This window comes from Aulonocara stuartgranti, assembly GCF_965226115.1.
Source record: "Aulonocara stuartgranti genome assembly, chromosome: 15".
In the NCBI taxonomy this organism is placed as follows: Eukaryota; Metazoa; Chordata; class Actinopteri; order Cichliformes; family Cichlidae; genus Aulonocara; species Aulonocara stuartgranti.
Window position 1 is genome coordinate 5,001,643 of NC_138951.1, and position 26,583 is coordinate 5,028,225.

A 26,583-nucleotide genomic window follows, 5' to 3' on the forward strand; every position below is an offset into this window, starting at 1 on the left:
CACACATGCACGTTATTACTTTTGTTTGCTAGCTTAACCAGCCTAATTGATACCCTTCCAAATTGAATTTGATTTCTTGAAACACTGATGTGCTGTGTGTAGCAAGCCAGTAAATATTAATATGGACTATATACACTTACCGGCCACTTCACTTACTAGTACCGGATTGGACTCCCTTTTGTCTTTAAATCTGCCTTAATTCTTCATGGCGTGGATTCATCAAGGTGCTGGAAACATTGCTAATAGATGTTTGTCCATATTGACATGACATCATCCCACTGTTGCGGTTCCTGTTCCACCACATCCTAAATGTGCTTTATTAAATTGAAGTCTGGTGAGTGTGAAAGCCGTTTGAGTACAGGGAACTCACTGTCTTGGCATGTTCAAGAAACCAGATGAGTACACTGTGGTCACAAAGGGGTGGGTTTGGTCAGTGACAATACTAAGGTAGGCTGTGGTGTTTAAATGATGCTGGTTTGGTGCAAAGGTGCCCCCACACCATTCTTTGGTTGTTTCATGTCTGATTCTTGGTGAGTCTGTGTGAGATGTTGCTTCAGTTTTCCACTCTTGACTGACAGGAGTGGCATCTGGTGTGGTCTTCTCCTGCTGTTGCCCGTCTGCTTGAAGGTTTGATGAGTTGTAACGAGTGGGCATTTGAGTTGACTGTTGCCTTCCTATCAGCTCCAAGCAGTTTGGCAATTCTCTGACATTTTTGTCCGGAGAACTGCCATTCATTGGATATTTCCTCTTATTCGGATCATTCTCTGTAACTCTTAAATATGATCATATGGGAAAATACCAGTAGACAGACAGACAGACACACACACATTCATTTGTATGCTCCTCTTACAATCTGAAATTGCATATAACATTCTATACATTTGTCTTTCCTGTTTTATTTTTTATCACAATTTCAGGGCAACTTTAAAACAAAAATGAGTTTTGGATTATTTTTTAGCCTTTATTCCCATTGAAGTGTAACATCAAAAACCAAGTTGTGATTGCAAATGATTACACCAAATTTGCAAGCACACTGGTTGTGATGTTTAATCTATGCAGATTGGTCTGATTTTTTTTTCCCCCATGTTCAGAGCAGATATTGAGACTACAAATAAAAATTGCCTCACCCTGTTTTTTTTGAAAGACTCACAGACGAGCATTTCTTTTTACTGTGTTCATTTTGGTAACTTGCTCCAAATCATAGCACATGTACAATCGCTGAAATTAAAAAGTGAAATTTGCATTTAGAAGAACATTTCTGATGTTAAATATCTGTTAAATTTCTTTGCAATCATTGCGACATTGTCTCAGCAGTGTTTCTAATAGGAGCACTTGACTTGAGTTTTTAAGGTTTCATAATTGTGCACTTCTGTAAAAAGATGTTGAGACTTGCTCCAGTTGCCAGGCATGTATCGATTGAACATCAAGATCAAAGTCAACCAATTTAAGTTCAACAGGGTGAAATTTTTATGTTTCTTAAATGTTCTGCTGGAGTTGACTAAGCAGGTAAGGAAGTTGAGATATATTATCTCTGGGGTTGGTTGAAAGGTATGATGGGGTGTGGTCAAACACAGTAGGTGTAAATCACTTAATTGCTTCCTACCACTCTGTAGCTTGTCACGCTGTAATTTAACATCTCCCAGTACTAGCCAGGAGCAGTTCTGGAGCACTTCAAAACAATTTAAGCTCTGTTTGTTTTTCATCCTCCAGAATGAAGATGAAGCCTGCCGTGCCACTTCTCCTCCTGGCCCTGCTCGCTGTCACAGGGCTGAGCCAAGCCCAACTCGGGAACTCTTTCCTGGATTTCTCCTGGATCCTTCCCAGTCTCAGTCGGCCGGCGAACCACAGCCGCATCTTCTACGCGGTGATGTTTGATGCAGGGAGCACGGGGACACGCATTCATGTCTACACCTTCATCCAGAGCGACTCAGGTAATACAGGCCAGAGGTGTCTCTTTAAGCCTGTTCTCTTCCCTATATTTACTTATTTCCTTAGGTTAGCGGCGTTATGTGCTCAATACAGAAACAGTGACATGTAATGAATGCAGGCTGCCTGCAGAAAGCCTAGCATAAATATTCTAAGGGTTTTTCTCACAATGTAAAGAGTAGCAGGGAGACCTCTGGTGCTGTACAAAAAAAACTGAAGTGCTGTGCAGCTTAAGTAGCACGCTTCAGGTGAACTGAAGTGAATATCTATACTTGCAGTTCTTTTAAATCCATAAATGCTCACTTCAAGGTGCGTAGGTAATTCCATTAATAATCCTTTTTGGTCAGATTTAAGTCGGAGTGTCTCATCTTAAACATGGCTATATGTACACTAAGCAGATTTATACCTCCCTAAATTAATTTAAGAGGTTCTATATGTGACGTGGGTGGCTCTTGTGTCTTTCAGAGCAGCTCCCCATGTTGGACAATGAGATGTTTCATTCCATAAAGCCTGGCTTGTCGGCATATGTCGACGTCCCTGAAACGGTGAGTTCAGCGTTTCCTCTGATCAGTTGCATTGAGTTGGAGGGTGCACTCATTCAGACATTCCTGCTGCCAGAAATGAAAGTGAGAAATGCAAAATGACAAACAAGTCAGGCCCAGCTGACATAACACTAAGTGTCATCTCAGCTCTCAGCAGTCACTCAGTAGACTTTTCGGCTGCTCTGCGGTGATTGTTGTTTCTGTTTAAAAGGCTGGACAAACAGTGAGGATGCTGTTAAAGGTAGCCAAGAGGACGGTGCCTCGTGTGGAGTGGAAGAGAACTCCTTTGGTCCTCAGAGCCACGGCTGGACTTCGGCTGCTGCCCACACAGAAAGCTCAGGCTCTTCTGGACCAGGTAAGAGTGCACTGTCTCGTACTGAGACCTTATTGAGAGGCCTGAGACGGCAATTACACAATACAAGCATTGTGTAGAGTGCAGTTCTTTATCATATGGGAGTTGTTTGGCGCTACAATGTCTGACACCATCGTGAAAAAAAAAAACAACCCCACAACCTATTATCCAACAAAGCAGCAGGGAGAAAAGGAAAGTGCTGTGGCAGGTATTACAGAGACAGGAGGGGAAGTATTGTTATCAGAGAGCAGGAGATTAGTGTGGAAGGCTCTTGTGGAGGGGATAAGATAGTAATGGATAGCCCTGGGGCACCTTGAATGATAAATGATACTTTATTAATCCCCCCCAAGGGAAATAATTAATCCCTTCAAGCGGAGGGCACCTCTGGATGAGCTACCATTACACTAGATAACATTAAGGCCATCTCACTGTTGCTTTCCTTTGCTCCTAGTTGCACTTAAATCTCCCTTTCTCTCGCCCGTCTCTCCCTCTTTTCCTCAGGTTCAACACGTGTTTGACGAATCTCCTTTTTTGGTGTCAGACGACGGCGTCAGCATAATGAACGGCAGAAACGAAGGTAACGTCTGCCCACCCTCTGCCCCGACAAGCAACACATCCGTCAGATATCACGGCAGCTGTTGTCCTCTCTGAGGTGTTTTGCAGGTGGCATCAGTGATCTGTCTGCCCGCTTTTAGCGTGCTGTGCAGTTTCTGTAAAGAATCGTTGTTTACTGCAGGCATGAACCTAAATTGCTGAAGATTACAGCAGTGTTTTGTGATGACACTTAAGAAAACGAAATGGCATATTACCACAAAGATGAGTCAGTAATTATGCGGTGCAAAAATACTATTGTCTGTTGTGCCGTTGTGTAATTGATTAGTCAGCGTTTCAGCCTCGTTTATAGGACTACATGCCTTTTATATATGCAAAATTAGTTTCTTAAATGGTCTTTGTTTTCACCTGAAATGACAGGTTTCTGTTTTCTTGCTTTTCTTTTGTGCTAATTTTGTAAATGTAGGACTCCTGGCTTGGATATCGCTGAACTTTCTAACAGGCAAGTACACTGCATTAAACAGTAAAATATTTGTACCTCTTTTTCGTACTTTATATCCAGGTTTAACTTTGTATCTAAAGGTGCCGTCGCGTTATCACACCTCATGTTCACAAATAGAGGCTAAATGTGTCCGACTATGAATTTCCTGCCTACAGGAGTGCTCTGATCTTTATCAGATAGGATCCAGCGATTTTATACTTTGGCTTGTACATGTTTGCCAAATAGGCCTTTTGAAGATAACATCGCAGGTGTAACTGATTCGGTCCTTTGTGTTGTGGTTTCTGGATTAAAGTGTGACTTTTTTTTTAGGTCACCTGAAAGTGCGAAGCAAGAAGACAGTGGGAATATTGGATCTGGGAGGAGGATCAACGCAAATCACTTTCCTGCCCAAACTGAGGGTCAGTTGTTTGAACACTTGAGAGAAATCTGTCTGATCTCTAACCTTTGGTGATAGTAACCCTCTGTGCTCTCTGTATTCCACTGTAGAAAACCACTGAAAGTGCTCCTGCTGCTGACTACACTGCTAAGTTTGATGTCTTAAACTCAACATTTGAATTGTACACTCATAGGTAACTGTTTCAGAAACGACTGTATGCTTCATGAGACATAATACAGTCCATTTTAATTCAGTGTGAATGAATAAGAAATTGCTTCTTGATTTCACATCAAGATCATTTCCATATTTTCCTTTTTCACATTTAAAATTAGCCTCAAGTTCTGACACTGACTCTGTGACTTCACTCGGATCTGTGTTTAATTAGGAAAACGTCTAGTATCTGTTTAGGCAAGGCAAGTTTATTTGTATAGCACAATTCAACAACAAGGTGATTCAAAGTGCTTTACAGAGACATTAGAAACAGGAACAAATAAAAAGCATGATTTAAAATTGAATAAAACAAGCAAATAAACTAATTAACAAACAAACAAACAAACAAACAAACAACAGTATATAAAATCAAAACAGATAAAATCAGAACAGTAGATAAAATCAGTAGTTAAATGTAAGTTTTGAAATTTAAGCTTAAAGTGTGGATTTGGTGCTTTATTCAAATGCAGCTGAGAACAGGTGAGTCTTCAACCTGGATTTAAATAAACTGAGTGTTTCAGCTGATCTGAGGCTTTCTGGGAGTTTGTTCCAGATATAAGGAGCATAAAAGCTGAATGCAGCTTCTCCGTGTCTGGTTCTGACTCTGGGAACTGATAAAAGACCGGATCCAGATGACCTGAGGGATCTGGATGGTTCATACTGGGTCAGGTCGTCATTGATGTATTTTGGTCCTAAACCATTCAGAGCTTTATAGGCCAGCATCAGAACTTTAAAGTCTATCCTCTGACGGACAGGCAGCCAGTGTAAGGACCTCAGAGCTGGACTGATGTGGTCCACTTTTTTGGTCTTAGTGAGGACTCGAGCAGCAGAGTTCTGAATGAGCTGTAGTTGTCTGACTGATTTTTTTAGGTAGACCTGTAAAGATGCTGTTACAGTAATCAAGCCTACTAAAGATGAATGCATGGACTAGTTTTTCCAGGTCCTGTTGAGACATCAGATCTTTTATCCTTGATATATTCTTGAGGTGATAGTAAGCTGACTTTGTTATAGTCTTAATGTGTTTTTCTAAGTTTAGGTCTGCATCCATCACTACACCCAAATTTCTCGCCTGGTTTGTGGTTTTTAGATGTATAGATTGAAGTTCTCTGGTGACCTGTAATCGTTTTTCTTTGGCGCCAAAAACTATTACCTCAGTTTTGTTTTTGTTTAGCTGGAGAAAATTGTGGCACAACCAGTCATTAATTTCCTCAATGCATTTACCAAGAGCCTGTACAGGGCCTCGGTCTCCTGGTGACATTGTGATATATATTTGTGTGTCATCTGCATAGCTGTGATAGTTTATTTTGTTGTTGTTTATAATCTGTGCCAGTGGGAGCATGTAGATGTTAAACAGAAGGGGTCCCAAGATGGAACCTTGGGGAACTCCACATGTGATACTTGTCTGCTCAGATGTGAAGTTACCTATTGATACAAAGTATTTCCTGTTTTCTACGTATGTTTTGAACCAGTTTAGTACAGTTCCTGAAAGACCTGTCCAGTTCTCCAGTCGTTTGAGTAATATGTTGTGGTCAACTGTATCAAATGCTGCACTGAGGATGTGTATTATAGGCAAACACCACTTGTTTGCCTTCTTTTGAGGATTACTTATTTGTCACATGCACAGTCTGTTTCTGCTTGGTTTTCTAAGTGTGTAACAATTCTTCAACTTCATGCAGCTATCTTGGAAATGGACTGATGGCGGCACGGTTGGCCACACTGGGAGCTCTGGGTGCAGAAGGTACTGTGCTGTACATGAACTAAATGTGTTTCTTTGCCATTATTCATGTCAGTGTCATCATTGCACGTCACTGATGGATACTGAGAAGAAGGTGGGTCAGTTCAAATGGTTTCTTTTTTAGATTTTCCAAATCTCGAGAAGGAAAAGTAAAGAAAGATATTTTTGTGAGATGTAGTTTTCTGTTATAAATGATTCTAGCCCTGAGATACACTGAGATGAATCACTGAAGTGCTTCAGAGAAAATTGTGTTAGTGACTGCCTGAGTTTTTTTTTTTTTTTTTTTTTTTTGAGTCATTCTATGACCTTGTGTGAAGCTGTTGAACCAGTCACGAGTTTAAACAAGTGGTGTCTGCGCTGTCACAGGGTTGGAGTGGCAGGTTTTTAAAAGTTCCTGTCTGCCAAAGAAGTTCAGGGATGAATGGAGCTTTGGAGGTCTAACCTATCAAGTGAGCGGGGACCCAGATGGTATGATCCCATTTACTTATAACAAGCTGTAAGCAGATGAAACCCAAAGCTAAGGTTTGCAAGGAAGAACTCAAAAAATGTCCATTGATTTTTTTTTTTTCTTGGGTTTTACAAAAAATCTTATCTGTTACCAGATGCGAGCAAAATGCATGATACGAAATTTAAATATTAGCAGCAATATGAGCAAAAATATGAGGGCATACTTGGATTACTTGAATGAACATAAGATGCTGACTTTATTCTGCCGTCTCTGTTTTTCTTTCCCCTCCAGGTTACACAGGATACAAGCTTTGTTATCAGGAAGTACTTAAGGTGGTGAAGGGGATTATTCATCAGCCGTACGAGCTTGAAGACTCCATTGTTTTTTATGCATTCTCCTATTACTTTGACAGAGCTGTGGATGCGGGCCTTATCGGTTAGTGAACACACACACACACCCCCTTGTACACACCTTATATAATTATACAGACCCAGTAGGGTGTCATTACCCATTCCAGCACTAGACATAGGCAGGGAAATGTGAGTCACTTGCACCTGTCTCAGGGGATTTGATGAGCTATAGGTGTGTAGGTATTAAAAAAATTGCTATTCTTTGCCAGTCCAAGCTGAAAGGCCACAAGCTCTATTACTAGTATTATGGAAATGTACATGTAGACCTGTTCTTGTAATGAATGGTGTAGCATTTTTAAATGTGAGTAAGATGACCTCAGTCACCTCCGTTGCAGATGAGGTCCACGGAGGGATGCTGGAGGTCAGAGACTTCAAGAAGAGAGCCAAGGAGGGTGAGATGGGCGAAGGAATGCATCATTACTATGACAGATCTGCAGCTCCCTGTACTTGAGACACAGTGTGCATCTCAATGGAGCTCATTTCTATCTGAAATCTTGCCCTCATCCACAGCAGAATACAGATGACTGATTATTCCTAACACCTAACAGCCCTTATTTATCCTTTTCTCTGCTTAGTGTGCAATAAGATGACCAAGTACCCTCCCATCCACCCTTTCCTGTGTATGGACATGACTTACATCACTTGTCTACTGAAGGATGGGTTTGGCTTTAAAGAGAACACAGTTTTGCAGGTGAGGCAGCATTGTGTAATAAAATTAACAGGGTTCTGGCCTTGGTTATAAGAATGCAAACGAAGCAGTACACCCAACGCAACAATTTTTCACAAGGCTGCGCGGCTTTATGAATTCAGCTATTTATGTTTCGAGCTGTTTAGTTCAAACTTGCAGATGAATCATAAGATGGAAACCTATCAAAAGACACAAGCAATGTTTCAAATGAAAAGGTTTAAAATAGCTCCTCACACTTCATAGCATTTTCACAGGCCTTCTTCAAAGAGGCCCTGACACATTAGTCAAAGAAGAGATGGTAATATCTCATCCTACCTTTTTATGTTTGAAAATTCACTATGTACACTGAAAACAGCAGATAAGTGTGCTACCAGAAATTGCAGGGTGAGTTGCATTTCAGAAACCCTCCCCAGGGACTGGGAACCTTTGGAGGGGCTCTGTGCATTTCCACAGTAGGGAACTGGGCCAAAAATGTTATTTTCTGATAGTTTCATGGCACTTACATTCTAAAGCATATATTAACACCCAACACCTCCACACAGCCATGCAGGAAAAATGAAGCACAGACAGATTTAGTGCGGATATAAGAAACACTGGTTGCAGCCAGTGGTACCCGTCAGCAGAGTGATAACAATATTCAATCTGCCTTTTTCGGCTGAGAGGTAAAAACTGCAGGCTTAATCTTGCTTGGGGCACCAGCTATAGGCCAGACCTTTTCAAGAAAACTACTGGGTCCAGAAATGGCATCAAAAATGATTGGGCTGCTGTAAGAAACTGACCAATAAGATTCTGTCTGCTTTGATCATTTTCTTATTTACCCAACTTTCACTATATAATGCTATCAGATGTAACACCAAAAGAAAAGTGTCTCTGCACTAGTATTGCATCAGTGGAAATGAGATAAAAGACCTTCAGCTCTGACGCACAGAGGAAGCCAGTGTAACCTGCAGGTTGTAAAAACAGTGGTTGCTTTTATATCTGTCAGCGGGATAACCTTCCCAGTCTCTGAGGGCCTTTAGACTGCAGAGGAAACACAAGCAACCGATGATTTGAAGGGATCTGTGGACTCCTTGGAAAGAAAAAATTGTAAAAAGTTGGGAGTACTTTGAGTAGAAACTTGTCTGTGTCAATTCTCTTTTAATAAAACAAAGGAAAAGAGGCACTTTTACACAAAAAATTCCATTACCTTTTTTATTTCAGTAAATACAAAAATCCTTTGAGTGATTTGGTGGTTTGTTGTTTTTTTTTCCATCCTTAGCTAACCAAGAAAGTGAATAACGTGGAGGCTAGCTGGGCACTGGGTGCTACATTGGATCACTTCCACTACCTGAAGATTCACTGAGAAGTGAGGAGCGTACACTGACAACGAGAAGCTGATTTTAGGTGGCGCTCACTAACCACACTCAAGTAATGTGCACTACCTTATCTAAGAGCAGCAGACAGCTGGTGTTGGTTTTATAAGGGCAGAACTAACCTCATGAGTAATTCTTAATTTCTTTTAAAAAGCAATTATTCTCAAGTGTTAATATATTGAGCTATATATGAGCAATGCATTGCCCCACTCGGAGAACAAGTGAAGCACAAGAGGCTGAATGAAACATTTTACCAATAACACACTCTGTTAATGCACCTCTGGGGATTAGTGGATATAGAATTTATTCGAGATAGATGTTTTCTATTTTACTAAGTCTGATAAACAGAGAGGCCTGGCTTGTTAAGTCATGTAATACCAGCATTTACATGCAGCATTTGATTAACTGCTTGAGTGGTTTTTAATGTTAAGTGTTTCGTTATTAGTCAAAAGAATAATGGCTATAATGGGTGTCTGGTACATTTAAATTTAACTTATCAGCCGTTGAGGTTTTGGGGTACTTGTTTTTCATTAACAACCATCACTGCATTTCAGTGTCTACAATGATGAAGCACATAAGCATTCCTGGTCATTATAGTTTCATAAACTAGCAAAACCCGTCTCAGTATTTCTTTGGGAGTCTTTGTTCTCAAAAACACGAGGAAAAAAAAAATGTTTGTACAAACTTTGCCATTTCACGCTTATTAAAATAAAATCATCACTGGTTGCTAATTACAAATATCTACAAGGGTCTACAGGTCTGAAAGTCATCTTTTTACAGATACATATCTATATGTAGTCCACTGTGGCAGTCAGCCCAGTGCTGCTGCAACACGCAGTGTGCGATGTTTGTTGTGAAGGTGGACTACAGCAGAGCAACTACATCTTCTCCATATGCATGGCCCTCCGTTGTCATGGTCACCAGTTCATGCGGTTGAGAGAGAACTACCACAGAGTCTGCAGAGCCTACACAAACACAAAGGAAAGTTCAAAGAGGATGTTATTCACCCTGTATGTATTTAAAATAACATGAAGGTGCAGACATTGTAAAATCAAACCAAGCACTTTCAGCCTTTGTGCTGATGAAGCCGTTCTTGAATTTCTGCAATACATACAAGTTGTATGCAGCTGGGATGTTTCCAGGCTTCCCAGCCACACGTCTGAACTACATCACCTGGCTCTTCAGTGTTCAAATAATTTTAATTTTATTTATATCGCACCAAATCACAACAACAGTCACCTCAAGGCACGTTATATAGTAAGATAAAGAGCCTTCAGTAATAGAAAAACCCAAAAATCAGACCGTGAGAATGGAAAACTCCCTTTTAGTAAAGAGAGTAAAAAACAAACAAACAACCCCACAAGTAGAACCAGACTCAGGGAGGGGGGAGTCATCTGTTGTGACTGGCTGGGGATCAGGGGAGAGAGACCGGACAAATAAAGAGATCCAGAGATGAATAAGAACTAATGATTAAATGTAGGATGTGTATAAACATAGAGTGAAAAAGAAACAGTGCATTATGTGAAGCCCCCAGGAGCCTCGACCTATTGCAAAGGTCACCTGATCCAGACGTAACTATAAGGTTTATCAAAAATAGTGTTAAGTTTGATCTTTAAAGCAGAGAGTCTGTCTGTCTCATAAATTCAAGCTCCTTCCACAGAAGGATGGAACAAGCTCTTATATTTTGGATAAACAGTTGAAAGTTATGGTTGGCACTGACACTTTGGTCATTGCTTATGTGAACTATGTCATCAACACAGTCCCATAACCATTTACACAGGCGCTTGAATCGCAGTCTTTTCTTGTTTACCAAGTAAAAAAAAAATACTGGCAGCCACCAGTGCAATAACTGCTTGAGTTATCGCGCTCAGATGATTTTCTGAAAGCTTAACCTCTGACCTTGATCTTGAGGTCAAGGTCATTAAACTTCATACTCGTCCAAGAGTTGTGGTAGATGCACCCATGGTATGAATTTTAGAATCCCATGTCGCCTTGTTCTTGAGTAATCGTGTCCACATCGCCCACCTGTGCTGCGGGGTGATGACAATACCGCATCAGCATTTTATGGCTGATTGGTTAAAAAAACAAAACCTTGAGAGGTGGGCGAACACTCAAAACAAAAATAATATGCAAGCAGCAGTGCTACACTAGTGAATTTATTATTACCAGCATGAGGTTATCAATGTTATTTACAAATTTGTTTTTAATCTTATTTATTTAACAGGTACAATGCAAAGAGTGCCAGCTGAACTGCTGGAAACAGCCTAAATGTGAAATTTCAGAGACATGAAAACTCGAGCAAACACAAGTCTACACAGCCTGAGTGTAGCCGCCGTTATCAAAAGACTCATTCCCTGAAAAACACTTAATGGGACATTAGTGACACCACAAGTTGACTCAGCATCCCTGACATTAACAGAACATTATGAGCTTCACCAAATGAGAGTTTACTGCAGGGCTACAGCATTGTCAGATGTGTTAGGTGTTTTTTAAATCCACTCTTTATGAACTGCCTTTTTTTCCTGTCATACTTGTTCAAACGCCTACCTGGTGATCTCAGCATGGCATGGTGGAGATTCATGGGTTCCACAGTTGTTGTCATGGTGACCATATTGTCTCCATTCTCACCGTCTGCCTCCAGCAGGCTGCTTTGTGTCAGAGCCTCTCCTGTCAGTTGCACACAGACATCAAACTTTTTGTTTTTCCCAAACCTCAACACAAGAGAGAGCACATTTAGAGTAATCCGTCATCTTTATAGAAACCAGGACTCAACCTGCAGCCTCGGTGTGATCACCACAGGCCAGTGCTGGTTAGAAAATGATGCTCTGAAGTTAAAAAATAATTGATAAAAACTGGAATCTAGATTTCTAGAATGCGTTCTGTATAAATGTTGATTTTTGTTTGCTTATTCTAGTTATTCACAATCAATTTAATAATTAATCCAGTACCTCTTGTCATGTATAAATAACAGAAACTACCAGGCTGTTGTGCAACTGCATCTTCCTTTGCACTGCTTTTACAAAAGACTGGCCTCTTTGGGGAGGCTGACCCGAATAAATCTGCTGTTTATAATTAGAGCTTTGGCAGCGTTTCCTCTGCGGTGATTCAGCTGCTGTGCTTCCCTGCTGCTACAGAGATGTGACAAGGAGGCAAATGTGCTGTCTGCTGTCATTGTTTCATGCTAAAAATGAATTTAAGCTTATTTTGTTCAATTGTTCCAGATGCTGGAATGTGAAAAGCTCAATGAACGATCCTTTTAATCTGAAAGGTACTGAAAATGATACCGAGAATAGAGACAGGAGTGACTGTGTAAATTTGCCTCAGCTGTATTGGAAGATTAACCGTATATATTCACTCAATTATCTCAGCAGGTGAATGCATTTCAATAAAGCAAGATGATGTTATTTTAACTTGGTGATTAAAGACTTCTTAGAGGATCTGACCCCATCACAAAAAGCCCAACAGGCTTCGTTTTTTTTTTCCCCTGCAGCAGCGTTTTGCTGTCTCTGCTTTTTCTTTTTTGAAGCTATGTGCATTCTAAAACAATTCAGCCTGAAGAATAAAAATGTGAATGATACATTTTTAAGTGCTAGAAGTCATTAACAATTCAAGAAATGTTCCTAAATGTAAATTAAAGCAACACCATCTCTATGCAGACTTTAAAATGTATGGGCAGCTTGAAGCTACATAATCCAAGGATTAGCATATCCACCCACCACACTGGGTGGGTGGGTGGGTGTGTGTGTGTGTGTGAGTGAGTAAGACAGACAAAGGGAGAAAGACCTGTTTCTCTGCTTTCACTACTGAGTCCCTCCTCTCCGTGTCTCTTCCTCATGTGGACGTTTCTGCTGCCCGACTGAGAAAAAGTCTTCCCACAGATCCCACACACATGAGGCTTCTCACCTGGGAAGTACGCACACAGACACCAAGCAAAACTTTATTCTTCTTCTGAACTGCTACAGGACGCCGTCTACAAGGCGCACTACTTTACACTTTATCTGTAGCTTACTAATTACAAAGGAGCGCACTGCTGCGCAGCTGTGAACTTGTCCCACTCACCAGAATGCACGAGCATGTGTTTTCGTAGACTGGAATACTCTGCAAAGGATCGCCCACAGCCATCTGCTTCACACAGAAAAGGCTTCTCTCCTGAAAGCAGCCACCCACCACAAATATACATATTGTTTACCTCCGCGTTACAAAGCCCCAATTAAACTCTTATTTTTGCAGAAAGTATCAGATGCGGATGCGTTCAAAGGGATGCGTTGAATGGCCCCGACGCACTGGAAATTACAATAAACTGCAGCTTTGTTGTTGTCGTTTCTGAAAGCCGCGATGACCAAAATAACCCAGATAAGTCAGCTACGGCTCATTCTTCCAGATATACAGGCGGAAACTAAGCACAGGTCACCTAACTGACTGTGGAGCACGCCATCAGAAACCTTAATGCCACCCTAAATAAAATATGACAGAGTAGTGTTACTGATTGCAGCAGTAAAATGGAGGGGCCAGTGCTGCTGACTCTTCAAATCTCCAGCATTAACTCTGCCAAGGAAGCATTAAATGAGCAGAGTCAAATGGCCTTAGTTAGTTATTGCTTCCAGGACATTTGGGCTTTTAAATGCAGGGGTCCGTCCTGCTTTCCCCACCTGTGTGTGTGCGTCTGTGGTTCTTCAAGTTTCCAGCAGTGGTGAACCTCTTGCCACAGTTCGTCTCCTTGCAAATGAAGGGCTTCTCGCCGTTGTGAGTCCTCATGTGAACCTGCAGCCTCTGCAGCACATAGAAACTCTTCCCGCAGCCTTCTGCGCTGCACCTGAACATCCGGTCATTCCTGCGAGCCGAGATAAGATGACAAACAAACCTCGACGTCTCTCGTGCACATGCTTCGTTGGTTAAAGCCCGCCACGAGGTCAGACGGGGTAGCCTCAAACAGATCTGCTACGCTGGTATTAACAGAGCTCCTGCCATACAGCTGGAGAAACTCCTGTTGCACAGCAGTGCTTTCTGCTCCCTGCACAGTCTTTCTGCCTCCCCAACAAATAAAGCAGGAACCTTTTCCTGAGCTGCCATTACTCCTTTCATTGTGGCTGTAAAACACCTGTGCAGTTTAAAGCCAACACCTCCAGCTTACATTTTACAACTGCTGAACAAACCTAGTGCCTTTTGTACTTGAAAAACATCACACAGAATAGCTTGAAGATCGAGCTCACCCTGCCCTTGAGGGTACTTCAGGAGGGCAGAACGTGTCTGGAGAGCAGCCTGTTACACATCTTACACCAAATCTTATACTAGAACATGAAGATTAAAGTTGCAGGAACCAAAGACATTCAGGAGGACTTGATTGCTCACCATTACAACTTAAAAATGACACTAATTTCTGGCATTACACAGCTCAACAAATAACCAAGATACCATGATACACACAAATTTGTTCTTTTCTGCACTTTTGTTGCATATTGGGCTCTAGCTTACAGAGTATGACTTTGTGGTGTCTACATTAGCTGCTTGAATCTTTTTGTCTGACTTGTATCTATACTTTACAGACATTACAGGCATGTAATTTTCTATTAACACATTTCACAGTTGGTGCACGCGTTCCTGTGTGTAATGAAATGTGTACATCAACAACGCTGTATTATTTTCTAATTTGAAAAATGCGTCCACATTATCAGAATTTGCACACTTGAGCAACATCCCCTATGCTTGAACCACTGCTGGACAAGGCACAATCCCCCCGTGCTGTCTGTGCGATGCGTTACCTGTGTGTTTTGAGGTGATATTTGAAATGAGCGGGCCAGGTGAACGTCTTGCAGCAGCCCTCAAACGAGCAGCGCATCTGCTTGGAGAGGGGGCGGCTCGTTCTGGCAGAAAGGTCTCGTTTGTCTCCGTCTGCTATCAGACTGTGTGTGTGGTCACCTAGGCAACCGGAAGAGGAAAGTGAGCGAGGTGATGCAGTAAACAATCCAGCAGCGAGAGTGTCCCCGGCCTCTGGAGCATACCTCTATAAAAGCTAATCACTGGTTACTGACTGAGACTTGCAACCAAAACAAAACTCAGAGATGAATGAAATCAGTCCCATTTAACCCGACCACACTCCACGCTTATCTGCTACAGTTTAGTTTGTGCTGGTGTCTGCTGTAAAGCACCTGTAACTGATATCCTGCTGCTGAAAGAAACTAATCTAATCTGATGGAAGTTAGATTTAGATGCAGTAGGTTCAGAGCCCCTGTGCTGCCTTCCTGCATCACAAACCTCCACTACACTCAGTGATTTTGCACTTCTCCCCTCCCAAGTGAGTACTGTGGATCAAACTACCCCCATATGTCTGATAAACCCCCCGCTTGACTTTGACTTCTGCCCAGGAGACAGCTGGAGAAACTCCTGTTGCTATCAGCCTCAAAGATCCGAGGACATGCGCTAGCCAGCTGTCCCTGATCCTGAGTCACATTTACAGCCAGAATCTGAAGCAGAAGAAGAAACCAGTGCTGTGCAACACGCTGCCTGCTTCCTGTACTGATCAATTAGCAGCTTAAAGACCCTGGCATTAGGTGATGAAGGTGCCAAAGCAATTAATCTTGCTGAGGATCTGTCAATCCAAAGAAGGGGAGGGTGGCCTTGAAGGGCTTGTTTCACACGGCTGAATTACTAGCTGCTCTAGCTGCTCTTGATACAAATACAACAAAGTCAAAGATAACTGTGCTGAAAAATATCAGCTGTATTAAAAGAGTGTATCTGAACCTAAACTGGACTATGTGAAAACCTGTAAGTAAAGAAGAATGCACAGAGTAACATAACCACTTTTAAGAGACAAATTGCAGATTTTAAGACACTTGACAGCTTTTCCATTTTACCTGAAAATCTATTTTCAACACACACAAAAAAAACAGCACAAACAATAATGCCTTCTAGTTACCACTTGATTTGTTTGTGCACATCATCACAAACATGTCAAATAAATCCCAGTCAGGTCAAGATGGGAGGAAACAAACCCAGGGCTGGGCAGAGATATGAAGTAAACTTCTTACACTCCCATATCACTTTTCAACATGGACCTCCAGCTGCAATTCGACTCAGAAGTGGGGGGTTCAAAGATCAGAGATGTAGCTAGGAGTCATGGAGCCTTAAATGTCATGGGTAAATGCTTTATCTAACAGGCAGCCTGTGGAGGCAACTTAAAATGGTTTGCGATGTAGTCCTGACTCCTGGTGCGGGTCAGCAGCACTGTGGAGCGTCTGTTTCAGATCAGAGCAGAGGCTTTACAGTAAGATAAGATAAACGTGTGGACAGACGCCGCTAAATAAGCAACAGGTCGAGACGCAATGCGGGAGAGGACGGTAAACAAGTCGACGATCAAAGGAGTTTGAGTTTGCGAGACCCGGGCGAGCGTTTAATAGCCATTTAGAGATTTTTCTAAGTGTAGCGTCGGCATTACTTTCAAATAGATGGTAGAAAGTTGAAAAGAAGAGGGGAAACATGAGGCTACAGCCAGCAGCTGTTGTCACACTGGATTCTGTGACCGCTGAGACTCAAAGGCCACCACAGCCTTTTTTTATTACAGCTTAATGAATGCTGTATTGAAAAGGAGTTGATGAATATACAGTAACAGGTTTTGGTTAACAGCTATTAAACAATTTCCTGGCTATAACCGCACTTGCTGGCAGATTTACACTTTGGTTTCTGAACAAGGTTCAACAAATAAGATATAATCTGTGAAGCATCGAGCCTCTGTCCCTCCCACTTCTTCTCTTTGTGCACATCTAAGTGGCTCCTGTTCTTCGCTTATATTTACTGTGCAGACATGAGTGATATTGATTTACTTATATAACTCTTGGCAATAAAGCAAACACAATATTTCAGAACCATCAGCTAATTTTATTTTCTGCAATATAACATCTTCCTAATGGCTTGATCGCATGTGTGTCCCCAGGCCTGACCTCCTGCCACCCCACATTTTTACTAAATCATCAGCGACATAACATAACCACGGGAGCTGGATTCTGATCACTGCTTCGTTATATTGTGACATTTACAGCTCTACTAAATATCTGCCGTCGCACTTGTACATCAGTCAAAGACAAAGCTACAAATTCCTTTTGATTGGGAGACTCGAGACGAGAATTTTGGGACCCAGTTTTAGTCAGAGCTGATTACACCACGTTTTCATCTCTTCACTGACCTCATTTCTCTTCTGTCTTTGATGCCTGCTACCAAAATATACGCCGCTTCCTCTACACAGCCGTTACTTCTTGGTTTTTTCCCCCCAGTTTTATTCTCAAACTTGATATTAAATCCCAAATAGCTGCCTACAGAGCACACACCACTAGCAGCGCTCACATCCAATGAGTGTTGTTTTAATATTGTTTCAAAAAGAGCATATTTGACATAACTTTAAGGTGTATAAGATCCCTGGAAGAATTCTTTACCGTTCGTGACACTTGCAGCTCTGGCGTCCTGGCTGGCCTTGGCATCCTTCGCTAGCTGAGCCCGTGTGGCGGCGATCAAGCTGTCATGTGCCAGCTCTTGTACCCGCAGATACCAGGGAGCGCTGCCATCTATTCCGTAGTCCCCCGATGGGACCCCCTCATCTTCATCATCCCCGGCGCCATCTGCGGCGAAGATCAGGGACTCTGAGGAGGCTGTAATGCCTGACGGGGGGGGAAAAAGAAAAAGGTCAGGATGAGAGTAACTGAAATAGAAGACAGCTGCAGTATATCTCTGAGGCGCTCTAGGTCACTTCTATTTATTTATTATTGTTCTTCCAATGCTGCTCTATTCTAAGCAAGCGGGAGGAAGTTTTCAACAGACACCCAAATAGAAATATAAGAAAACATGACAATCCTTTCTTCAGGGACTGAGTACATTTAATAAACAAGTAATTCTGTCCAGTGAAACGTCTCTCCATCACGTCTCACTGAATCACAGACAGAACACAGCGCGCTGCACAAAAGGTGTATGTGAGGAGACCAAAATTAATTTTTTGACTCTCTTGCCAAGGCCTGATGAACCAAGAGAATGTGCTTGCCAAGGCTCATTTCTTCAAGCCAAAATATTTTTTCTTTTTTGAATGGAAATGTGTCACCCCATTTCTTTTTGGCGCTGTGTGTGGAATTTGGAAGACAGAAAGTGCAGACACAAGACGGGATTTAGACTTTTTATATGAAACTTTGCTTGTCAGTAATATTACTTTTTTTTTTATATAGAAAGCAAATGTTAGAAGATACACACTGATTGGACACTTTATTAGGTACACCTTGTTGGACCAACTTTTTGATTCAGATCTGTCTTAATTCTTCATGGCACAGATTCATTAAATCGTTGGAAACGTTCCTCAGAGATTTTGGTCCATATTGACATGACAGCATCGCACAGCTTCTGCAGATTACAATTCTCCTGTTCGACCACATCCCAGCGATGCTCTGCTGGTTTGAGAGATGGTGACTGTGGAGGTCATTCGAGTACAGTGAACTCATCGTCAGGTTCAAGAAAGCTGTTTGAGATGATCTGAGCTTTGTGACACGGTGCGTTATCCTCCTGGAATCAGATGATGGCTACACTGTGGTCATAAAGGGATGGACATGATTAGCAACAATACTCAGGCGGGCTGTGGAGCTTAAATGATACTTAAATAGTACTAAGGGGCTAAAAGTGCGCCAAGAAAATATCCCCCACTCCATTACACCAGCGCTACTAGCCTGAACCACTGTTACAAGGCAGGATGGACACATGCTTTCATGTTATTTTCTCCAAATTCTCACCCTACCATTTGAATGTCGCTGCAGAAATCAAGACTCATATGACCAAGCAACACTTTTCTAATCTTCTATTGTCTAATTTTGGTAAGGCTGTGTGAACTGCAAACTTGTTTTCCTGTTCTTAGCTGACAAGCGTGATACCTAGTGCGGTCTTCTGCTGCTGTAGCCCATCTGATTCAAGGTTCAACAGGTTTTGCTTTCAGAGATGCTCTTCTGCTCTTGGCTGCAGCGAGTGGTTATTTAAGCTATTGATACCTTCCTATCTGCTTGAAGCAGTCTGGACATTCTTCTCTGACCTTTGGCATCAACAAGGCATTTTCACCCAGAGAATTCCTGCTTGCTGGATATTTTCAGACCATTCTCTATAGAGATCGAAAATGTTACGTCAAAACCGCAAAGGATTGTAGGTACGAGTGGCAAGCGGTACTAGCGCACGCAGGCTTTCACAAGAAAACAGTCACACAGCAATAAAAAGAAACAAAGAATGGCAAGAAGCTGTTGTATTATTAACTGCAATAGCCGGTCACATGACAGCCACGGGAAGCCGACGGGTAAAGAGATCGTTTTTTATCGGATTCTGTAGTGGAAGAAAAATTGTTCAAGCCATGTTTCCGAAGTAACAAAGAGCCAACGGATGGCCTGGATTGCAGCCATTCGAAGACCAAATATGACGTTTCAGAACACTGCAGCTCACATGTTAGTCTGCTCCAAGCATTTACACAAAGGCAAGTCTTCTGTTGCAGTTATTACGTAATTTATCGTAACATAATTGTTGATGTAGGTTACAAATAAGTCTATATTGATTTGAATTTAATTTGTTGTGCTATGCTGCTTTGTTCACTGTGGCTTTGCGGGCTAATGTTTGTTGTGCTTTGTAGGAAAACCAGCCTACAAAATGCTGGAATGTGATCCAGACTGGGCCCCCTCTATCAACCTGGGTCAGACCGAGTGTAAAGCTGCTACCACAGCGAGATTTGATCGGTTAAGAGAGAGAGAGCGAGATCAAAACAGCCACGAAAAGTCTGCATATATGTGTCCAAGTGTTGTATTGAAGGAATCAAGTGATGAATAACTGTTTTCCAGTATGTTGTTTTGATCTGGTTATTTTTTATTATTTTTTTTGCATTGTTGATTTGTTTTTCACTGAAGCAGCTAATAAAGCACGATGGAATACAATTTTGCCTCTTTCTTATAAGACTCTATAATAGAATGAAACAATAATGCCAGTTATAAATAAAGACAATCAATTGAATGAATTAAGAAACACTTGTTTTGTATCTATTGGATCTGAAAATGTTGTGAAATGACAAATAGATTGCGTTGGCCTGTACAGGAGATAAAGAAAAAACAAAATTACAACAGTAAAAGTAAACTGGACCTGGGCTTGTTGCAGGGATCTGAAGTTACTAAACATTTTGTGAGTGTTGCACTCACACTTAGGACCATATAATTATAAATATGTGCATGATGAAAGTTGGGCAGCACGCTAACGTCTTTAGTCCACTCTGTATTAGAGATGGACTGATCCGATATTACGTATCGGTATCGGTCCGATACTGACCTAAATTACTGGATCGGATATCGGAGAAAAATAAAAAATGTAATCCGATCCATTAAATATCACGAAAGCACCTCACAAAACTTGCAACACGCTGTAACTCACCTCAGAACGTTAGCACGTCGGAGCAGTATGCATCACGTGATAGAGCGGCTGTGGCATGCGGGACCTGTGGTGGTCTGGATAGCATTTGGAGCTTCGCTAGCAACCCGGCATTTCATCTCCGACAAAGTTATCCCGAGAGAAGTAAAGCAAGTGTGTAAGTCCATCTCTGAATGTTTGTAAAGCATTCCTGCGTTAAGCTTAACAAACGATATATGGAGCGACTGCCTCTTCTTGCTGCTACTTCAATCATGAAACTGCTTAACGATCAGCTGATCGGCTTTTCTGTCACGAGTCCGTGTCTCTAGTTTGCTTTTGGCCCACTTTGCACCAGAAAGAGGAAACCAGCGGCTGAACAACAGCAGCACGTTTAAGCTTGATCAGCTGTTGTTAGAATGTATTTAATATTACTTTCTACTCGAGGATCTTTTTCTACGTAGCTGACGCTGGTAACTGTGCAGGGGTGGATCTAGCAAAGTTTAGCCAGGGGGGCTGATAGGGCATTAACAGGGAAAAGGGGGCAGAAAGACATACTTTTCTTTCTTATTCTCATTTAAAATGTCGAGCTTTTAATAAATAATTATCTGACACCCAAAGTTTTAATTTGATGTAAAATGAATAGAAGTCCATTACTGTATATAGTAACTATTAAGTCTAATATATATACCCTAGTAAGCTATAGTACTTTTTCCTTTGGGAAGGTACCATCTGTGCAGTCTGCAATTTTGTTGAAGAAAGATGTTGAATCTATTTAATATTTCTTGAAAAATAATTGATTTCTGTGCATTTTTTTTTCACACTGCATCAAATTAAGGTTGATTACGTCGATTAAGCATCATGAGGTGGAGCGTGAGGGGTGGTTCCCTATTTTTTATTTATTTATTTTTGTTGTTGCTGGGAGTTTGAACCCTATTAGTTAGGTTGCTTAATATTTATGCTAAGTACTCTTTAAAATACCAGAATAGGGAGGATGGTGTAGGTTTAAGTTTATTAGATTGATCAGTATTGCTGAACTATGAAATATTTTTTTTTGCATACAGGTATAACAGAATAGCTTTAGTGTAGTTGTTGTTTTAAACTTGAGTATGAACTTATACAAAATGCAGCAAGATATTTAAAAAACAGTTTTGTTGATTAAAAAACACTATCGGATTCATATCGGTATCGGCAGATATCCAAATTTATGATATCGGTATCGGTATCGGACATAAAAAAGTGGTATCGTGCCATCTCTACTCTGTATGCTCGTATGGGTCTGACGCTTTCACTCCTTTGATTTTTTGCTTGTGCTTTTTTTTTTTGCCTTTTCGTCAAGTCTGTCTTTGTACGGACCTGCCGTGTTCTCGTTTTGTACATAACTGTTTTTGGGGCAAATAAAATGCAAGTATGGATTAATGCAGAATTAATGGTTACCGGTGCTGGAAATGCTAGTGTTTGATGCAGTGTTTTGATTTTGCTGCCACTCGTACCTACAATGCAACGCGCGAAAGTCACGTAGTCTGTCGATCTCAATACACACTAGAGAAGGTTTTGTGGGAAAAATCCCAGCAAATCAGCAGGTTCTGAAATACTGAGATCAGCCTGGCTGGCACTAACAACCATGCCACATTCAAAGTCGCTTATCCTTTCTTCTCCATTCTGTTGCTCTGTTTGAACATCAGCAGGTCGTCTTGATCATGTCCACATGCCCAAATGCACTGAGGTACTGCCATGTGATTGGATGATTAAATATTTGTGTTAACAAGCAGTAGAACAGGTGTTCCTAACAAAGTGGCCAGTAAGTGTAGAACCAAAGGATTAACGTTACTTTGCTGGCCTGCAAAGGAAGAAATCGTGAGTCACAAAAATAAATTCAAGCATTTGAACTAAAGAACATGGATGCCAAGTGTGGCAAAAACATAATTCAGACTTTGGCAGAGACAAACGACGTCCCTTTAATGTTCGTTTACCTTTTGCAAGGTTCAGCAGGACATAGGAAGTGTTGTCTGACTGCTGTAAGTCATGGAGGATGGGCGGGGGGCTTGAAGCCCGTGGGTGAGAGTGCGTCTGGACTACTAATGAGCTTTGCTCTGACACGCCTCCAAACTCTGTCAGGGAGGGGGAACTCTCAGGCTCGTGGCTTAGGCCTCCATCTGGGGGAGGAAATCAGTTATTGTGTCAAATTGAAAACACATTTACTGTAAAGTAATATCAAACAGTAAATAATCAGTGAGCTGTTTACGCAGATATGACAAGTGCACTGTACTGATTTAATAGCACGAATATAAACTAGCAGACATGAACATACTATAAAAAAGGCACAACTCAAATACTGATTTAAAATAACTAAATGTATTCAGTGTGTGTATGAGACTTCAAGAAGGCACAAAATAGAACTTGATAAGCAACACTGAATGCAAATATAGCCTTCATTTACAATCAGTGCTGTCTGCTCTTTTAGATCTGCCCCTCTTATTCAAAGTAGATTAATAAAAAATAGAAATAAATCGTAGACACATTGTGTCACAAAGAATATCTGTCCTTCCAAATTGAAGCATCTCTAGCAAGCGCTTTTCTTTCTTTTCGTAGAGATGATTTACCGTCTTTTTCAACAGCCGTGGAAGGCTTTCCAGGTTTCAAATATAGACGGTTAAATGCACCAGTGCAAATCTGAAGGGATAGAGATATTATGAAAACAATCAGAATGCTGTGAAGAACTGTTCTTATTGCCAAGGGTCTTCTAAATGCTTATTTTCATGTGACAAAAATTTTAATTAGCAACAAATTTCATGTATTTCATGTATTTCAGACCCAGCAACACGCTCAGACAGAAACTGGTTCACCCGAAAGACAAAACGCCAAAACACAAACTTAACAATGTGGTGTATGCTGTACAGTGCAGCGAGGAATGCTCAGACCTCTACATTGGAGAGACACAAACAGCCACTTCACAAGCGCATGGCACAACACAGAAGAGCCACCTCCACAGGACAAGACTCAGCAGTCCATCTGCATCTTAAGGATAAAGGACACTCTTTCGAGGATGCCAATGTTCACATTTTGGACAGAGAGGACAGATGGTTTGAAAGAGGAGTGAAAGAAGCCATCTATGTCCACTGTGAGCGACCATCTTTGAACAGAGGCGGGGGTTTACGACACCAACTCTCTGCCATCTATAATCCAGTTTTGAGATCCCTTCCCAGACGCCTTAACGCCCACTCACATCCTGGGCCATCTGACCTCAGGAATTCGCATGATAAGGTGGGGCCAGGTTTCACAATGAACACACCCGAAACTCTGGCTGATTGGGACCCACGCCCAGTTTCACACCTTGGCTCAGGCAATTAGAGGATCATCAGGGGGTCCTTTTGTCCCTCTGTGGGGGGTCACTCCCACTAGGTTTATATCTGGGACTCTCCACCATTTGACCTTAGAACTGAAGAAGCTTCTCGGATGAGAGGTGAAACGTCTTCAAGCAACTTAAAGAAGTCCAGACGCTTTTCTTTGCAAGCTCCTTTGACTACGATGACCTGGATGACTGAGAACCTTCACAGACAACAAATTTCATGTTTTCTCACAAACTAGTGCATTTGAATTTAACAATGTGGCACACGTATTTATGTGACTATTCCACACACAAAGGCCGGCTGTAGCTAGTGCCACTCATATACACTCGTATATGATTCAGTCAGTGCTCAGCGCCGCAACCATCACTCACTACAGATAATTACACCTACATTTTCTTTCTAAATGACACAGACAGGAAATGGCAGAGATTGTTGGTTAGGTATCTTTTGTCTTCTATTCTTCTTCATCATTATCATCATCATCATCTTCTATTAAAGAACAAGAATCTATGATTAAAGCTGTGATTGGTGTATCAGTTTAACAGAAATTGTGCAGGTACATGTATCAATGTTGGTGTGAATATACACTGCTAAAAAAACATAATATAAAAACAAAATAACACTTGGAAAACACATCAGTGGAGGGAAAAAAAATGCTGGATATCTATACTGGTGTTGACTGGGTAATGTGTCAAGCGGTCAAGGCGATGGACTAAAAATCCATTGGGATCTCCCTGCACAGGTTCGAATCCTGTCGACAATGGTCAGCTATTTTTTTTTAGTGCAGGGATAGCTCAGTAGGTAGCAGGGTCACCCCATGATCGGAAGGTCGGGAATTTGAATCCACTGAACAGCTACCCTGAGGTACCGTCCCCACACACTGCTCCCCGGGCGCCTGATCAGTGGCTCACCACTGCTTCACTGAGTGAATGGTTAAATGCAGAGAGAGTAATTTCCCCACAGGGATCAATAAAGTATACATTATTATTATTATTATCATTATCATTATTGTTATTATTATGTGCTTGTATGTATGCCTGACAACGTTGGGGTATGCTCCCAATGAGATGACAGGATGTGTCTTGGGGGAGACCTCCTCCCAGTTTAGGACCAGGGCATCACTGAGCTTTAGGACAGTCTGAGGTGAAACCAGAGGTATTCTATTGGATTTTGGTCCAGTTAAAGGAATGAGACTGCCTGCATATCTTCACCACATAAAGCCAGGCATTGTTGTGCACCAGGAGGATCTCAGGACCCACTGCACTAGCATAGGGTCTGAAAATCCAATGATTTCATCCCAATACCTAATGGCAGTCAGGGTGTCATTGGCTAAGCTCTAGAGGTCTGTGTGTCCTTCCAGAGACATGTTAATGATATATCAATGGTGCCAGGCAGTGAGCACAGGGCCTACTAGAGCACATCAGGCCCTCAGGCCACCCTCATGAAGTCTGTTTCTGATTGTCTGGTCAGAGACATTCACACCAGTGGCCTGCTGGAGGTCAATTTGTAGCTCTGGCAGTACTCATCCTGTTCCTTCCACAAAGGAGCAGATACCAATCCTGCTGATGGGTTAGGGACCTTCTACGCCTGTCCAGCTTTCCTAGAGTAAACGCCTGTCTCCATAACAAGGTACGGCTCTGGTAGTAATATTACTAGACAATGAAAAAAAACCCAAAACGATTGGATGTAGTAATGAAAGATGTGGCACGAATATCACTACTCTGCCCAATAGTGGACAAGACAACAGAAGTGAGCATGTGCTCACCTGTGAGCTCCAGCGGGGTGCACAGGGAGCTCTCAGCAGGGGCCAGCAGAGGCAGGCAGCAGTGTTTGGACTCCGAGTCCTCCAGACCCTGCACCAATGGGATGGACGCGTTCTGCACAAACTGCACCAGCAGCTGAGTGATGGGGAAGGAGAAGAGGCACAGCATGGAAAAAAAGATGAACCTCGTGTGTTACTTAACAGATCCCTGCACCACAAAGTGGTCTCCCTTCGGAGGGCGAAAATGATGGCAAGCTTACCTCTGGTTTGGAGTCAAGCTCATCAGAAAGCATGGGTCACCCTGTGTGGAACCTGCAGGGCGAAATAACACCACTGAGCTAATAAACGAAAAATACTCGTCAGTATAAGTGGCTCGAGCACAATGACAATAATACACACCTCAAATGTGACCTGGTGAACGGCAGAATCTGTCAGTCATAAGCTCGGGCTGCAGGTCATCTTCCAGTCAAATCCATGGTACGAGCTCTGCGGTCAACAACAAGACAAAGCTGTCAGGTAAACCTCCGGAGGTTTTTGGTAAACACAAAGAGCCACTGTATGCTCGGCAACTGCAGCTAAGTGTAGCCAAACCTCAATAAAATCCATCTAAACTGTTCTGGATAAAAACAGGCATATGGCACACTGCCTGTTTACCTAGCTAGCATAGCTAGCACCTAGCCACCGGAGCTATTTTCCCAAATGATGGATCCCCGCTGACGACACACTAGACAGCTATACAATTCCGTTAATTCTCCGGTGATATTAAACAGTTTACCTTGCAATAGATGTGTATGCAGGACACAGCGTAAGAGTAACTTAATGTATATTTATCTCCAAAGAGCAGGTTTGGGCTACGGAGGCTCAGATACATCAATTTTAAGACACTTCCGCGTTTTCAGTAAGAACCATTCTGTGTCATCGACGCCATCTAGCGGTAGAGATGTGTAATTGAATGTAAAAACTGACCTCTCAGTCAGTTCAATAGCTTAT

General features: G+C 41.9%; 2 protein-coding genes across 2 annotated transcripts; one reads left to right on the forward strand and one right to left on the reverse strand.

Moving 5' to 3' along the window:
• Positions 1-170: 170 nt before the first annotated feature.
• On the forward strand, positions 171-9,708 carry entpd5b (ectonucleoside triphosphate diphosphohydrolase 5b). The gene is made up of 14 exons (XM_082504611.1): positions 171-334; positions 1,711-1,931; positions 2,392-2,471; positions 2,680-2,823; positions 3,322-3,397; positions 3,839-3,895; positions 4,196-4,272; positions 4,361-4,443; positions 6,137-6,198; positions 6,562-6,663; positions 6,935-7,078; positions 7,389-7,445; positions 7,629-7,744; positions 9,000-9,708. The coding sequence occupies exons 2-14, from the start codon at positions 1,712-1,714 to the stop codon at positions 9,081-9,083; spliced, it is 1,302 nt and encodes a 433-aa protein (XP_082360737.1). The 5' UTR covers positions 171-334; position 1,711; the 3' UTR covers positions 9,084-9,708.
• On the reverse strand, positions 8,974-26,504 carry znf410 (zinc finger protein 410). The gene is made up of 12 exons (XM_082504598.1): positions 26,369-26,504; positions 25,993-26,079; positions 25,854-25,905; positions 25,597-25,729; positions 22,455-22,637; positions 17,517-17,738; positions 14,853-15,009; positions 13,743-13,924; positions 13,153-13,242; positions 12,877-12,996; positions 11,641-11,760; positions 8,974-10,058 (listed from the first exon to the last, which is right to left on the reverse strand). Exons 3-12 carry the CDS (start codon positions 25,884-25,886, stop codon positions 9,958-9,960), a joined length of 1,341 nt encoding a protein of 446 aa, XP_082360724.1. The 5' UTR covers positions 25,887-25,905; positions 25,993-26,079; positions 26,369-26,504; the 3' UTR covers positions 8,974-9,957.
• Between the last annotated feature and the right edge of the window lie 79 nt (positions 26,505-26,583).

What these genes read in the sequence shown, in the direction of transcription:
- entpd5b (XM_082504611.1), top strand. Translation starts at nt 1,712, where the DNA reads ATGAAGATGAAGCCTGCCGTGCCACTTCTCCTCCTGGCCCTGCTCGCT. An exon ending in GGGAGCTCTGGGTGCAGAAG is followed by an intron (nt 6,199 to 6,561) that starts GTACTGTGCTGT and finishes GCGCTGTCACAG; the next exon opens with GGTTGGAGTGGCAGGTTTTT. An exon ending in CAAGAAGAGAGCCAAGGAGG is followed by an intron (nt 7,446 to 7,628) that starts GTGAGATGGGCG and finishes TTCTCTGCTTAG; the next exon opens with TGTGCAATAAGATGACCAAG.
- znf410 (XM_082504598.1), bottom strand. Translation starts at nt 25,886, where the DNA reads ATGCTTTCTGATGAGCTTGACTCCAAACCAGAG. An exon ending in CCACAGACGCACACACACAG is followed by an intron (nt 13,243 to 13,742) that starts GTGGGGAAAGCA and finishes GGCTGCTTTCAG; the next exon opens with GAGAGAAGCCTTTTCTGTGT. An exon ending in TAGTGAAAGCAGAGAAACAG is followed by an intron (nt 11,761 to 12,876) that starts GTCTTTCTCCCT and finishes TGCAACTGACAG; the next exon opens with GAGAGGCTCTGACACAAAGC.